Source organism: Gossypium hirsutum, chromosome D01, assembly GCF_007990345.1.
Source record: "Gossypium hirsutum isolate 1008001.06 chromosome D01, Gossypium_hirsutum_v2.1, whole genome shotgun sequence".
Classification (NCBI taxonomy): Eukaryota; Viridiplantae; Streptophyta; class Magnoliopsida; order Malvales; family Malvaceae; genus Gossypium; species Gossypium hirsutum.
This window is the reverse complement of record NC_053437.1, coordinates 10,442,342-10,457,068: the sequence shown is the minus strand read 5'-3', so window position 1 is coordinate 10,457,068 and position 14,727 is coordinate 10,442,342. Positions and strand designations below refer to the sequence as shown.

The window sequence follows — 14,727 nt, the reverse complement described above, 5'->3', positions numbered from 1 at the left end:
ACCAGCCAAGCCACTCACATGGCACTCAAAATACATGGTTCTGCATTACAAATTATGCATCTAAATTTGATATATAAGTAGACTTATACATTAGTTGGATTGCATTAGAGGTGTAATGGGTCAAGCTAGGCCGGGTTCAACTAAAATCTTAAGCCCATTTGTTAGGCTCGGGCTTAAAAATTAGTTTAAAATTTTGTCTAAGTTCGGCCTAGATAAAAATACTAAAACCAAGTCTGACCTGATCCGACCGTATTAAATTTTTTATATAAAATATTTTTAAAAAAATATAATACATTAAAAATACAAAAAATATTAAAATAAATATTTCCTAACAAATTGAAAATAAATTTAAAAGAATGTATACTTAAATAATGCTAAAATAGATGCAACTTAACAAGCAACTACTTTTAAAATAGTAACAAAATTAATAATAATACAAAAGTTATACAATATATCCAAACAATATCAACAAAATAATAGTAACATAATAGTAAAATGGTAGCAAAATAGTGAGAAAACAATAAGAAAATAACAACAAAACAGTAAAAAAACAGCAAGAAAACAACAAAAAACAGTTTTTGTTTTACAAATTCGGGTTGAGCCGGGCTCGCACAAAAACCTTATCGAGGGCCAACTTAACTTCTAAACGGACTTTATTTTTGTCCAAGTCTATTTTTCGAACTTATATTTTTACTCAAATCATTTTATTTTTCAAGCAAGTATTAATCAGACCGACAAGTTATGAAAAGACCAAAACTGAATTTAATAAGTACAATTCAATAACTCATTTTTATATTTTTTATAAAAAAATAAAAATTTTAATATTAACTCCAATTCATGAACGTGTGTGCGCCCGGGTAACAGCTGGTGGGGAGTTAGCAGTCGACGGCCACCCTTTTGAATCAGGGTGGGACGCGGATGCTGACCTTTACTTGCTTGACTTAAGAAGCAAGTTATACATATGGTCAGCCTTGTTGACAGAAAAAGAAAAAGAAAAAGAAAACTAATATCTTATCTAAAATTTCAAACAGTAAAATGTTGAAAAGAAAACAAAATTCAACAAGAAAATGTGTAGTTCCTTTTGGCAAAAGCAAAATCAAATTGGTGGCTAAAAGAGGCCAACTTGCCAAGCATCAGTTCCGATAGCCAAATCGAAGCAGAACAGAATAATCTAATAATATTTGATGGACTATCTAACATTTATAAATATTCAGATAATTTTTAATTTACTAATAATATATATTCCAATGGATTTAGATGGAGTTGGGAACCATAGCTTTTTCTCCGATTTCCAGATTCTTCCCCCTTTTTTTCTGTTTTCAATCAAACTCCATCTCATAATTATTCCTACTCAAACAATCTCGACCATCCACGTTTCAAGATTCTGATCACAACTCATCCAAAATACAACCTTAACGTTAACCACAGTTAAACCTCCTTTTCCTATATAAACACCCCGCTTCCCTTCTCATGTCTTCATCCTCATCATCGTATCAAATCAGAACAAAACTTCCAAAGCTTTCAGACAAGACTAGGTTTGGTTTCTTATCAAAAACCCTTTTCCTTTCTTAGCTTCATGTTCTTGTTTGGTGCTTTCATGGGATGATCTTCTAACAGTTAAAGGTTTGTTTGTTCTGTTGCAGTGATTCGTGTTCAAAGAACCAAACAAGCCAAGTACATGGTTGATTTGGACGTTCAGATCCCTACAACTTTCGATCCATTCGCCGAGGCTGGGGAATTTGGTGGCACTGGAACCAAGGAGTATGTTCATATACGGATTCAACAAAGGAACGGGAAGAAAAGCTTGACGACGGTTCAAGGCCTGAGGCATGACCTGAGCTACGAGAAAATCCTCAAGAGTCTCAAGAAGGACTTTTGTTGCAACGGCAACGTTGTTAAAGACAAAGAGCTCGGCAAGATCATTCAACTCCAAGGCGATCAACGCAAGAACGTGTCGCAGTTCCTCGTTAATGCCGGGATCGTCAAGAAAGACCAAATCAAAATTCATGGTTTTTAAGGATAACCCAAGTTGCTATTTATGAAAAAAAAAATCAGCACTGTCCCTTTATTAGCTTAAATAAAACTCTAGTGCTGCTGTCTCTCTAATTTATACACCCTTGGTGGTTTTATACTGTCATGGAATATGGGATTTCTTTAATAAAAAATGGGTTTTTTATTTGCTTTCAGAACTTTGCCATTTGAATTCTTAGCAAAGGTCTATGAAACTTGGTTATTGGTTTAACTGATCTATGGACCTGTGATTTTAAGGCAAAAAAATAAGGGCATCATGTACAACTTTATATTTAGATTTATCTGCTTGACCATGTTGTCCGAGTGGGATCAGGTAACCGGTAGGTTCGACCGGAAGAACCCGTGTCGAATTTATGATTGCCCACCAAAGGGATTGTTGGCAACAAAGATGGAATCTAAACCTTGTAAGAGAAGTATAAATAACAACTAGTAATGAATCATATGAAAACTTTCCATAAACCCTTTCAAGCTAAGGTTTTATGGAGTTTCTAAGAGAAAGGCCGTTCGTGGAGGTAGGTTCAATATTTACTTTAAACAAATGGAAATCAACATAATATGCTGTGCATTCATGGGTTTGAGTTTTCCTAGCTCTGAGAAACCATAAGTTTAATCTCTCTTCTCAAAATCCGTCGATAAAAAACCATATGTGAATATATTACACTCAAAATGAAAAACCAAACCAGAGAAAGTCGTGTAATTGACTGCCTACACCATCTCTTAGAAAGTTATTTTGCACTACATTTGGGGGGAACCTTTTAGCTGATTTCTGCAAGACCAGTGTCGTGTATAAAATCTAAAAGAGTTGTGTGTGTTGGGTTCCGCTTCTCATCATGTCCCGGAACTCCTCGTAGTTGATCTTGCCGTCCTGTAAACAAAGGCATAAGTGAGAACCGATGCATCATATGCAAGAAAAGAGAATGTGCTTCAAAAGGTAGAAAACAGGGGGGCTTACGTTGTCGGTGTCAACTTCGGATATTATTTCCTTGATTGTGTCATCATCACCCATTCCGTATTCTTTCATGGCTGCTTCTAGCTCATCTCTTGTGATATACCTGCAAAATGTTTCAAACAAGTTATTCAATCCGATCATATAATATGATTTAATGGTTAATTCGTGTCATTGATGGAGTGTTGCCCCAAATGTGATTAATTCACAGCAGCCAATTCTTATACGCTTCACACAAAACTCGGAATTACGAGCTACTGTCCTAAAATGATGCTGCAATTATACAAAAATACTCACCCACTGTTGTCCTTATCAAAATGTTGAAAAGCTTTGTAAAGATGTTCATCTCTTTCAAGCCTATGTCTATGCATTGTAGCAGTGATGAATTCAATGTAATCAATACTACCATTTCCATCCACGTCAGCCTGCAACAAGTAAAAACCGAGAGTTGGAAGCTATGATATGAATCGAAAAAGATAGACATACTATAGATCGAATTATTATCTTACAGCTTCCATTAGTTGCTGCACCTCTGCCTCTGTGAGCTTTGATCCAAGTCGAGCTAATCCAGTCTTAAGTTCTTCATAGGTGATCGTGCCACTGTTGTCAGTGTCGATGTTTGCAAACATTTGCTTCAGACCCTGGATTTCTTCGCTAGAAAGATTTTCCGCAATGACCTATATTATAATCCACCAGGCTTGTTACTTGATGGCAATTAAAGTTCACATTATCAATGGTATAATTGGAGATTGCAAAATGACTACCTGGTTGCTATCGTATATCAGTAACAAACTACAAATTCCGGAAAACAATTATAGCATATAAATAAACCAAAACTTACCTTTAAGGCAAGTTGCTTTAGTTTGTTCATTCTTCTGAATTGCTTCATTCTAGAAAGGACTGCACTATCTATAGGCTTGTCTGATGCACTTCCACCCTCTCTTATCCATGGATGCTCTGCATAAACCACATAATATCAATCTTGTTCGGCTTGACATGAACTACAATAATCCGTACGCAGTAGAATAACACACACATGTATAGGATGTGATTGAGCATCATAAGTACCTAGGACTTGAGTAGAAGTAATCCGCTTTTTCGGATCCTGTGTTAACATCCGGCGCACTAGGTCCTTGGCACTCTCTGAAATAGAAGGCCATGGTTGACTTTCGAAGTCAATTTCTCCTTCTAAAATAGCATCGAATATCCCCTTCTCCGTTTCTGAGAGGAAAATCGTTCGTTTAAATTATTTACTAACATGAAATAGCAGTTCTGAAGGCAATTCAGTGAAGTATTTTCCTTGATCAAGCTTTGAACTTTACCTGCCCAAAATGGAGGCACACCACTGAGTAAGATATATAATATAACCCCTGCACTCCAAATATCGATTTCTTTCCCATATTTACGCAGTAATACTTCAGGAGCAACATAGTACGCGCTCCCGACTATATCCTTGTACACCTTTCCTGCAAAAGGTACCAAGAACAATCAGAAAAAAGGAATGCCAATGGTTATGTTGCACATGAAAATTCAATTATTGCTATGCTAGTACATATCACGCGGATGGATATGTGAATCAATGTATCCATATGTAGAAAAAAACTACAAACAGCAGCTATGCCTCTTGCTTAAATGAAACTTAATCTTCTGGTTCGGTTTAAACAAAACTTATTCACTGCTAAACAACATTAGACCACTGACCTATTCAGCTTCTAAACACAACTTAATCGGCAAAGTAAAACAGACTGCCATTCACGGTCTTATTTAGTAACAAATGATTATCTCAGAGAGCAGAAGTTGAAACTTCAAAATGCCATAGTCACACTCACAAATCTTTTACAATTAAACCAATTTCAAATCCACAAGAAGACGATGAAGTGAAGGACATGGTCAAAACAGTTGGGAAGATTACCCTACCTTCCATCTTAATCAGGAAGTAAATGAAGGCCAAACCAATAATATTTCAGAATTCAATTGAACTTAATTGACTTATTCTTCTTTCACTACTCATAATATCATTTAGGGGTTAAGGATAAGATCAATTAACCAATTTACACGGACATCATATAGATCCTCAAACAGAACATGCTAAAACAATGGGAATATGCATAAATTTCCTGAAATTAGGAGTGGCAAGAATTTACCATCTTCAAAGAACACTGACAAGCCGAAATCGGTGGCCTTCAAAAGAGCATTCTCACCCTTGCTAGACAACAAGAAATTCTCAGGCTTAAGGTCCCTATGCATCACTCCCATAAAATGGCAAGCATGGACAACATTCACAATTGCCCTACAAATGGAAGCAGCTGCCCTTTCACTATAATGTCCCTTGGCAATAATCCTATCAAACAATTCACCACCAGCACATAATTCCATTACAAGGTGAACAGATAGCTTATCCTCATATGCACCTTTAAACTCCACAATATTAGGCTGTCCACTCAAATGCTGCATAATTTGTATCTCCCTTCTCATATCCTCCTTATCATTCCTCGTGACTAATTTCTTTTTGGATATGGTCTTGCAAGCATATTGCTTTCCAGTTGAATTTTCAATACAAAGATAAGTCACACCAAACTGACCTTTCCCTAATTCTTTACCAATTGTGTAGTGCACCCTTATATCTTCAAATGGTTTACCAAGAATGGTGTCAACCCTTGGGGCAACAGGCTTGGGGCTTGGTGATGGAGCCACTGGCTTCCAAGATGTTTGAGTACCTGGTTTTTCAGGGATGTGATGGAATTGGGATTGAACTGGTGCAGGCCTAACAGGCTCCTGGTACCTTTGTTGGTGCACAGCAGCCGTAGTTGTTGGTCCTGATCCATACCCATTATGCTTTGGCTTCGAGTCTTTGCTTTTCGTCAGGCAAGAACCCATCTGGTTTCACTTGTAACACCCAAAATCACCAACACTGAAAAAACAAAAAATGACCCAGATTCAGAAACTGAAAGAAAATTAAGAAACTGGATCAGAATTCAATGATTTACTAGAAACAAAAACAACCCAGATTCAGAAACTGAAAGGGAAAAAAGAGTACCAAGATAGTGACTCAGGAATCTACTGAGAGATTTGATGAAAAAAGAATCAAACTTTAGGTTTGTAAAAGAGAAGGATTTATATGGGATTAAAATAAATATATAGAAGTTTCAGGCTTTGAAGAGGCTAATTGCTATGAGACAAAGAAAGAGGGGGAGGCTTGGCTTGGGTTGTTGAGTTGGTCAACTGAGTTATGTTGGAAAGACGAAATTTTGATGAGACCAAAGACAGAGAATCTTCTTGGCAAGAGATGACAGCAAAGACAAAGAGCAGCCAATGCATCTGAAAACCTGTCAATCAAAATATTAAATAAAAATGAAGATGCATTAGCTGTCTCAAGTCTTAAAATATTTTTTTCCTACCATCATACCATGTTTTGGGGGAATAAGATCTACATCTTCTTTATTATTTACGCTGCCATATTATTTTAAGTACTTAATTATTTTATCAATTCTTGTAATATATGATTTACACAAACACATTTTACTTTAATTTCCTTTTTAATACCAAAAAGCATTATGCTTGCTTGGATGCTAAGATATTAGTTTATGGAAAAAGTTGTAAGCAATATTGATTAAAATTGTATTTATAAAATACTTTAATAATGTTATTTTTCGATAAAGATAGGTTGTTAGTGTTATTCATATATGGGATCCGAGACTAAGAATATCCACATGTGAGTTAGTATATAAAACTATTTTAATGATGAATGCATTATTTCTCTTGAATATGATTTGATTAAAAGGTGGTGTACTTTATTCTTTTTAAATTTAAATATTTTTTAATCTGAAAAAAATCAAACCATTCGCAATATATCTATTTATAAACCACAGGATCAAGCTTTTGGAATTTCTTTATTTAAGATTCATATATTTATTACTTAAGAAATAATATTGTCACTGAAAAACATGGCATAAACAACGGGGAGATAAACCCAAAAATCAGAGAGCCGAGATTCAATGATCATGAAAAGATGTGAGAAATCCTGAGCCGCACGATCATCATAGGAATTTTCACAAAGTGGGTCCCAGTATGATAAAGTGGGGTCCAGCCAGTGGTAGAAAAATTGACGGAGGAAGAAAACGTGGAAATTGGTTGGAGTTGTTAATGACTCAAAATTAGACGCTGGAATTAACACGGTTTTACTAAAACCCAATTCAATTCCCAAACTTAAATCAAGACTTGCACGACACACGGTTTTCTTGTATAGAATGTTTCTTACGTAGAAACAAGAATGACTAAATTTGAAGCTTCCTATTTTATTCTTGAATTTTCTTTATGTCACTATTATAATCAATGTTTAAGTCCGAAGATCTGTTTTTAGAACAATATTTTTTATCTAAACTCAACCCGATCTGAATATCATATATTTTTATATTTTTATTAAATCACTAACCCAATATCAATTAAATCCATTACTCAAAATTTTGAAACTAACTCTAATAAAATAAAATATTTATTATATTTATGGTAGTGTTTTTTAATATAAATACCTTTTAATGTGTTAGAAAATTTTTATTTTAGTGCATTTAGTGTATTATATTTAAAAAAATTAAATAAAAATTAATATTAAAAAATCAAATATGAGTAGGCCAAGTTGGGTTTGGGTTTATTTTTCTTAAATTGGGTTAAGCTTAGGCGAAAATGTAAACTCATTTTTCGAATCAAACCCAAACTTAAAAAATTAGTTTAAATACCTTGTATCAGTCTGACCCAAACCAAACCCGCCTTGTCCCATGAACACTTCTAATTACAATTTTTTTTAAACTAATCGATGTTTAAAAAAATCAAAACCCAACCCATCGAAAATCTAACCTAAGAAAGATGTGAAAGGGTTGCGTAAGATAGGCATGTTGGTGTTGCTTTAGAGAAGCAAAACCTAAGGAGGAAAATTCTCTACTTTAGAAGTTTGTGCTTTTTAATCCATTTGTTTTTTCTTTCCCTACAAATATAATTATTTTTTTATATTAAATTATAGATTAAAAATTAAATAATATTATATATTGTAAGTTTATGTAATTTGAATTTAAAAATTTAGATCCAATTATTAACATCATAAAAATTCTTTTATTAAAACGTGTGGATGTGAAATTTTAGAAATTAAAAAAAAACACTCAGTAATCATATAATAAAAAAAATAAAATTATAATAAATTTGAATTTAAAAGAGTTAATAATTCTTAAAATTTCACATAACTATTTTAATCAGAATAAAATATTTACATGATATATAAAAATTGAGATATTAAATTATATAAAAAAATTAAAATATAAAGATTAAAAAATATCAAATATAAATATAGCATAGGAAGTAAAACTAAAATTTGGATTAGATTTAAAAATTAACAATCATTTAAATTATTTTATTTGTGTTTTTGTAATGTTTGGTATTTGTTTTAAAGTGAAGTTCATGGGCTAAGCCCAAGAGAGTATCCTTTCAATTTATCGTATGGGGATTTAGGCCCATTAAATTATGGTTCCATGGTTTTGTGGATATTTCTAAGTAACATGCATAATGAAAATTTAAATTGTTAATTTTATTTAAGTACCAATTCGTAAAAATAATATTTTTAAATTAATACTAAAGTCTAGTTTAGGAATACTTTTTAGAAAAAAAATTATTTTTGGGGAGAAGTTAAAAATTTTACGTTTTGAAAAAAAAAACTTGTTGACCAATTTTTGACTTGAGAGAATAACTTTTTTTCTCAAAAAGCAGCTTGTTTAGGAATATTTTTGTCCTTAAAAATGTTTTTGAAACAAAAAAATACTTTTGAGAAACATTCCTAAACTAGATCTAAATAAACCATTGACAATAAAATGGGTTTAAGTACTTTAAAAAAAAATTTCTAAATTGAGTTGAAATAATTGTATTAGTAGCCCATTTTAAGAACTTGAATTTATACTAAAAAAACATTTTGTATTTTTTATATGAATATCAAATACAAAAATTGAACTTAGATTGGGTAATTCCAACCTTGGAGTTTGATAGCTAAAATCTAAAATTTAAAATTCTTTCTTAAAATTGAAAATTTACAAAATTTAGCTCATTGATTTGTTCCTTTTTCTAGTTCTACATTGTTATTCAACCTTAATTATGAAAAAAACAACTTTATCATATATATATAATTTTAATAATATATACAAATAATCTCTCAATTCAATAATATTATTTATTTTGTTGGTATTTTTTATATAGATTCTATGTTGAGAAATCTTAAGTAAAATGAAGTGTGTTAAAAGGCACACCTTTTATTACACCTGCATATGTTACGGCCGCGCAAAATGAGTTTGTAGTTGTGCGTATATTTCAAAATCTTCATATTCCCTTGGGATCATTTGGCTCGTTGGGACTGACCTATCATATAAAATAGATTCAAGGCTCATCTATTTGAATCCTGATTGAATTGAAACACCCCAGTAAATTATATTTTATCAGAATCATTCTTGTAAATATTTAAAGATAAATATGCATAGAATTTAAATCTTGTAGGACTCTCTTATTGTTGATGGAAATTATTCTCCGCTATTGATGTAATTCGATCTGTACCATTGGATCTAGGGGAGCTCAACTATAAATAGAGGCTTCTCCCTTCATTTGTAATCACTTCATTTCTTTCTAAGTTAAAGAAATATTTGAGAACATTTTCTCAAACACTTGGCGTGCACTTTCTTTTTGTGGCTTTCTCTATTTGTTCATAGTTTCCTCCTTTTCAAAGTTTACTTCCACAATTTCTGCAAGAGTTCTTAGTTTCTAACCCTAAGACTGACTTAGATAGATTTGAATCCAAGGAATTGTCTAGGGTACGAAAATTCTAACCTTGTGATACATACACAAAGATAAAACAAGAAAATAAAATATAAAAAAGTTATTAATGTAATTAGGATTACGAGCTTTGTTTAGAGAAAAATTCTCGGATAGGATGATTGCAGTTTTATTCAAGTAGATTTAATAGTATAGTATAATGCTTTACCCATTCAAAATGAAAAAGTAAATCACATAAGAGTTCCCAACAAAATAATGCACATGTGTGTCTATGCATTTTTTAAATGTTATGTTGAATTATATTATATAAAAAATGTGAGTCTATTTGCCAATCTTTTAGAGCTCTAATGTTATGTCAGGTGTTATCCTGTTCATGCTATTTATAATAGTCTTAGTAATTAACCTAGTAAATTGAAAGTATAACTATCAACTAAGTTAATTGTTATAACTACTATAACAAATACCAACAAACTCAACAAATATGGATACTCTAACATGTTACACCCAAATTTCGCGACCCCATCTTATGAGTCAACATTTTTTACTAAAGAAGATCACGTTACGAACTTGACATAAACGAGACTCACAGATATTTAATCCCCAAACATGTCAATCCATACCTAAACCCTGTCAAGGACAACCTACAATGATAAGACACCTATAGACTTGTAATATCTCGAAAATTATTACAATAAGAAAGTAAGATAATATCCTTGATGTAGTAAAATAAGGAAATAAAGTGATAAAAAGGGTAATATTGAGTTATGTCAACATTGGGAAGTATATTATGACATATTAATTCAAGAAAGGATTAAATTGCAAAAGTGAGAAAAGTTTTGTTGCCCAAGAGTAAATATTCAAAATTTGAGGGGTTAAAGTGTAAATACAAAAAAGTTGAAGGACCAATAGTGTAAATATTTTAAGGGTGGAATAATCTAGAAACTAAGAAAAATGGATGAATTAGGACCAAATTGAAAAGGTGAAGAATTTTGTGGGACTAAATTGCAATTTTACCAAATTAAGTGATGACTCAAAGATGGAATTTCAAAAGATTATAAAGGGAATAATGGTCAAATAGAGAGAGAATTCTAGAAGGTAATGATGATGTTTGTGATATTTTTAATTAATTAATTAGATAAATATTATTTAATTAATATTTTATTAAGATTTTTAGTATAATTTTATTATTAAATGATTAATATAAAAGGGAGGAAAGATGATGAAAAAAATTATCATCTTTCCATGCAACCAACGTTAGAAGAGAAGAGAAGAGAAGAAAGTTTTGCTTTCTTTACAATTTGGTCCTTTCACCAAAAATTCACTATTTTCACCTAGAAATCAAAAGAATTTCCATAGCTTCCAAGAGAGAAAAATAATAAGGAGACAATGGGGAGCTAGAATGTCAAGTTAGATTCAAGAAATAGAAGCTGGAGGAGAGAGAAAATCAAGTTAAAGATTGAAATCAATAGCACAAGGTAAGAACATCAAGATTTTAATATATTTTTAAGTTTGTTATTGTTGAAAAAGCATGGAAATGATGTTATAGTAGAGTTTTCTTAAATAAATTCTTATGTTATTGATATAGTAGTGAAGGGAAATAAGTGAAAATGAGGGGAAATATTATAGAGAAAGGGAATTAGGGAGTTATAAACTTAGTAATCAACATCTTGCACTAAAACAGTTTTGGACAGCAGCAGTAGGTTAACTTTGAAAAATCACCATAAATTGTGGAAATTGAATTAGAGGATGAAAAAAGTATGGAATTAAATATTATTAAGTCTAGTTTCTCATAGAAGAAACGGTGTAAGTAATGGAATTGTAAATCATGAGATATAATAAATTTTGTGAGACAAGGTCAGAATGAATTCGGATTCCCCTTTTCTGACTTTGGAAAATCATAAAAAATTTAATAAAAATAATTAGAGGCTTAAATTTATATTTTTAAAATCCTGAATGAGTCTATTTTCAATAGAAACAAATGGAAACATCATCCAAATTCTGTACAAAGAGATAATTAATTTTTAGTGAAGAGGGGTCGGAATTATCAAACAGTGAAATAGGGGAAACTTTAAAGAATAAACTGTACTTATTGGATAAATCAAAAATTCTAAAAATCTTATGGTAAGAAGATATGTGAGTCTAGTTTCATATGAATTTAGTGGATCTTAATTTGGAGTTCCGTAGCTTAAGATATAAATAATTTAGTGGCTATGACTCAAGTGGACAGCTTTGAATTAATATATAAATAAATGGTGGAATTATAGATAATGTTACATATAAGCATATTATACATTAATGATGTGGAATGGAGATGTAATACTCCGAAAATTTTTACAGTAAGGAAAGTAATATAATATCTCTGATATAGTAAAATAAGGAAATAAAGTGCTAAAAAGGGGTAATTTTGAGTTATGGCAATATTGTGAAGTATATTATAACATATTAATTCAAGAAAGGATTAAATCGCAAAAGTGAGAAAAGTTTTGTTACCCAAGAGTAAATACTCAAAAGTTGAGGGGTTAAAGTATAAATATGAAAAAGTTGAAGGACCAATGGTGTAAATATTTTAAGGGTGGAATGATCTAGAAACTAAGAAAAATGGATGGATTAGGACCAAATTGAAAAAGGTGAAGAGGTTTGAGGGACTAAATCACAATTTTACCAAATTAAGTGATGACTCAAGGATGGAATTTTAAAAGATCATAAAGGGCAAAATGGTCAATTAGAAGAGAGAGAAATCTAGAAGATAATGATGATGTTGGAGATATTTTAGATTAATAAATAAATAAATAAATATTAGTTTATTAATATTTTAATTTGATTTTTTTAAATGATATTATTTTATTATTATTAATTAATTTAGTATATATATATGTGGAAAGAAGGATGAAAAGCAACCATCCCCACCATTTTTGCATGCATTAACGTGAGAAGAAGAGGGAAAGAAAGAAAGTTTTGCTTTCTTTACAATTTGGTCCTTTTACCAAAAATCCACCATTTTCACTTAGAAACCAAAGAAATTTCCATAGCCACCAAGAGAGAAAATTGACAAGGAGACTATGGGAAGCTAGAATATCAAGTTAGATTCAAGAAATAGAGGTTGGAGGAGAGAGAAAATCAAGTTAAAGATTGAAGTCAATTGAGCAAGGTAAGAACATCATGATTTCAATATATTTTTGAGTTTGATATTATTGAAAAAGTATGAGATTGATGTTAAAGTAGGGTTTTATTATATAAGGTTATATGTTCTTGATATGTTATTGAAGAGAAAATAAGAGCAAGTGTTGAGAAATAGTGTAGAGAAGGAAAGTAAGAGTGTTATAGACTTAGTAATCAATGTTTTGCACTATAACAGTTTTGGACAGCAGCAGTAGGTTAACTTTGAAAAATAACCATAAATTATGTAAATTGAATTAGAGGATGAATAAAACATGAAATTAAAGCTTATTTAGTATAGTTTCTCATAGAAGAAACGGTGTAAGCAATAGAATTTTAAATTATGAGGTATAATAAATTTTGTGAGACAATGTCAGAATGAATTTGGGTTACCCTGTTCTGACTTTGGAAAATCATAAAAAATTTAATAAAAATAATTATGGGTTATAATTTATATGCTTAGAATCCTTAATGAGTCTATTTTAAAAGGAAATAAATTAAAACATCATCCGAATTCTGTACAATTAGATAATTCATTTTTAGTGAAGAGTGGTCGGAACTTTCAGACAGCAAAATAGGGGAAACTTTAAAGAATAAACTGTACTATTTGGCTGAACAAAAAATTCTTAAAATTTTATGGTAAGAAGATATGTGAGTCTAGTTTTAGGAAAAATTTACGGATCTTAGTTTAGAGCTCTGTAGCTCTAGATAAAAATAATTTAGTGACTGTAACTTGACTAGACAGCTTTGAATTTAAATATAAGTGAATAGTGAAATTATGTATAATGCTATTTAAGTGTGTTATATGCATCAGGGATGTGGGACGGAGAGGAGGAGGTGGACAATAAAGTATATGAATGAATTGTGTATAATTGGTTATATTCTTGATTATAATTGATAAACGATGAAATGGAAATGATGCTTATATTTGTGCATTATTGGTCATGGTCTAATCTCATATATGAAAATAAAGTTTCATAGTATGTGTGTATGGTATATTCGGTATATGATTTTGGCATAAAAAATATCATGAATGGTTTATGAATTAACACATGTTGGTAAGCGTGATACATGAATAAATGTTGTGCTCATCCATGCTTATAATGCTTATGCTATATGTGTATTTGGCTAACACATTTAGTGTTGAAATGAGAATAAAATAAAAATGCGAAAATTGAATAAATGATCAAATTGAGCGGAACGCCGAATTTGAGTATTTCTGATCAGTGACAAGTGACAAAGTGATAAGTGGTAGCTTTAGCTACACTTATCTGATCAAGTGACAAAGTGATAAGTGGTAGCCTTAGCTACACTTATCTGATCAAGTGACAAAGTTATAAGTGGTAGCTTTAGCTACACTTATCTGATCAGGAACAAGTGATAAGTGGTGACAAAGTGATAAGTGGTAGTTTTAGCTACACTTATCTGATCAAGTGACAAAGTGATAAGTGGTAGCCTAGCTACACTTATCTGATCAGGGACAAGTGATAAGTGATCATACGTAAGACCATAGTTATACTATGGCAAAGTGAAAGTGAAGTACTCAATTTTCCGTAATCGTTCCCTAATTTGATTAAGGATGGTAAGTGACAAATGGACCCAAAAGAATTAAAGAAAATGGATAAGTGATAGTGTATTTATACCAGGATGATGCTGTTATATAAGCTAAAATGATATATTCATTGCAAAATTTAGAATTTCATAAATGTGTTAATGAATGGTATAATCGATAAAAGTTGAGTTAAATAGTAAATACGTATTAGTGTTGAACTTAATGACATTAAATTGTACGCGAA

The 14,727-nt window shown here is 31.3% G+C and overlaps 2 protein-coding genes across 2 annotated transcripts; one reads left to right on the top strand and one right to left on the bottom strand.

The window, feature by feature from the left end:
- The first annotated feature begins 1,269 nt into the window (after positions 1-1,269).
- LOC107943388 (protein translation factor SUI1 homolog) lies at positions 1,270-2,186 on the top strand. The gene is made up of 2 exons (XM_016877141.2): positions 1,270-1,535; positions 1,644-2,186. The coding sequence occupies exon 2, from the start codon at positions 1,679-1,681 to the stop codon at positions 2,015-2,017; it is 339 nt and encodes a 112-aa protein (XP_016732630.1). The 5' UTR covers positions 1,270-1,535; positions 1,644-1,678; the 3' UTR covers positions 2,018-2,186.
- Positions 2,187-2,576: 390 nt separating this feature from the next.
- Positions 2,577-6,441, bottom strand: LOC107943387 (calcium-dependent protein kinase 33). Its single transcript, XM_016877139.2, has 10 exons — positions 6,384-6,441; positions 6,015-6,303; positions 5,122-5,888; positions 4,300-4,443; positions 4,046-4,198; positions 3,819-3,934; positions 3,487-3,654; positions 3,275-3,402; positions 2,984-3,083; positions 2,577-2,896 (listed from the first exon to the last, which is right to left on the bottom strand). Exons 3-10 carry the CDS (start codon positions 5,852-5,854, stop codon positions 2,825-2,827), a joined length of 1,614 nt encoding a protein of 537 aa, XP_016732628.1. The 5' UTR covers positions 5,855-5,888; positions 6,015-6,303; positions 6,384-6,441; the 3' UTR covers positions 2,577-2,824.
- Between the last annotated feature and the right edge of the window lie 8,286 nt (positions 6,442-14,727).

Coding starts and splice junctions, on each gene's coding strand:
- LOC107943388 (XM_016877141.2), top strand. CDS start 1,679: ATGGTTGATTTGGACGTTCAGATCCCTACAACTTTCGATCCATTCGCC.
- LOC107943387 (XM_016877139.2), bottom strand. CDS start 5,854: ATGGGTTCTTGCCTGACGAAAAGCAAAGACTCGAAGCCAAAGCATAAT. Junction 4,199..4,299: donor TGTGCCTCCATTTTGGGCAG/GTAAAGTTCAAA, acceptor TTTTCCTCTCAG/AAACGGAGAAGGGGATATTC. Junction 3,655..3,818: donor TAAAGCAACTTGCCTTAAAG/GTAAGTTTTGGT, acceptor ATTATAATATAG/GTCATTGCGGAAAATCTTTC.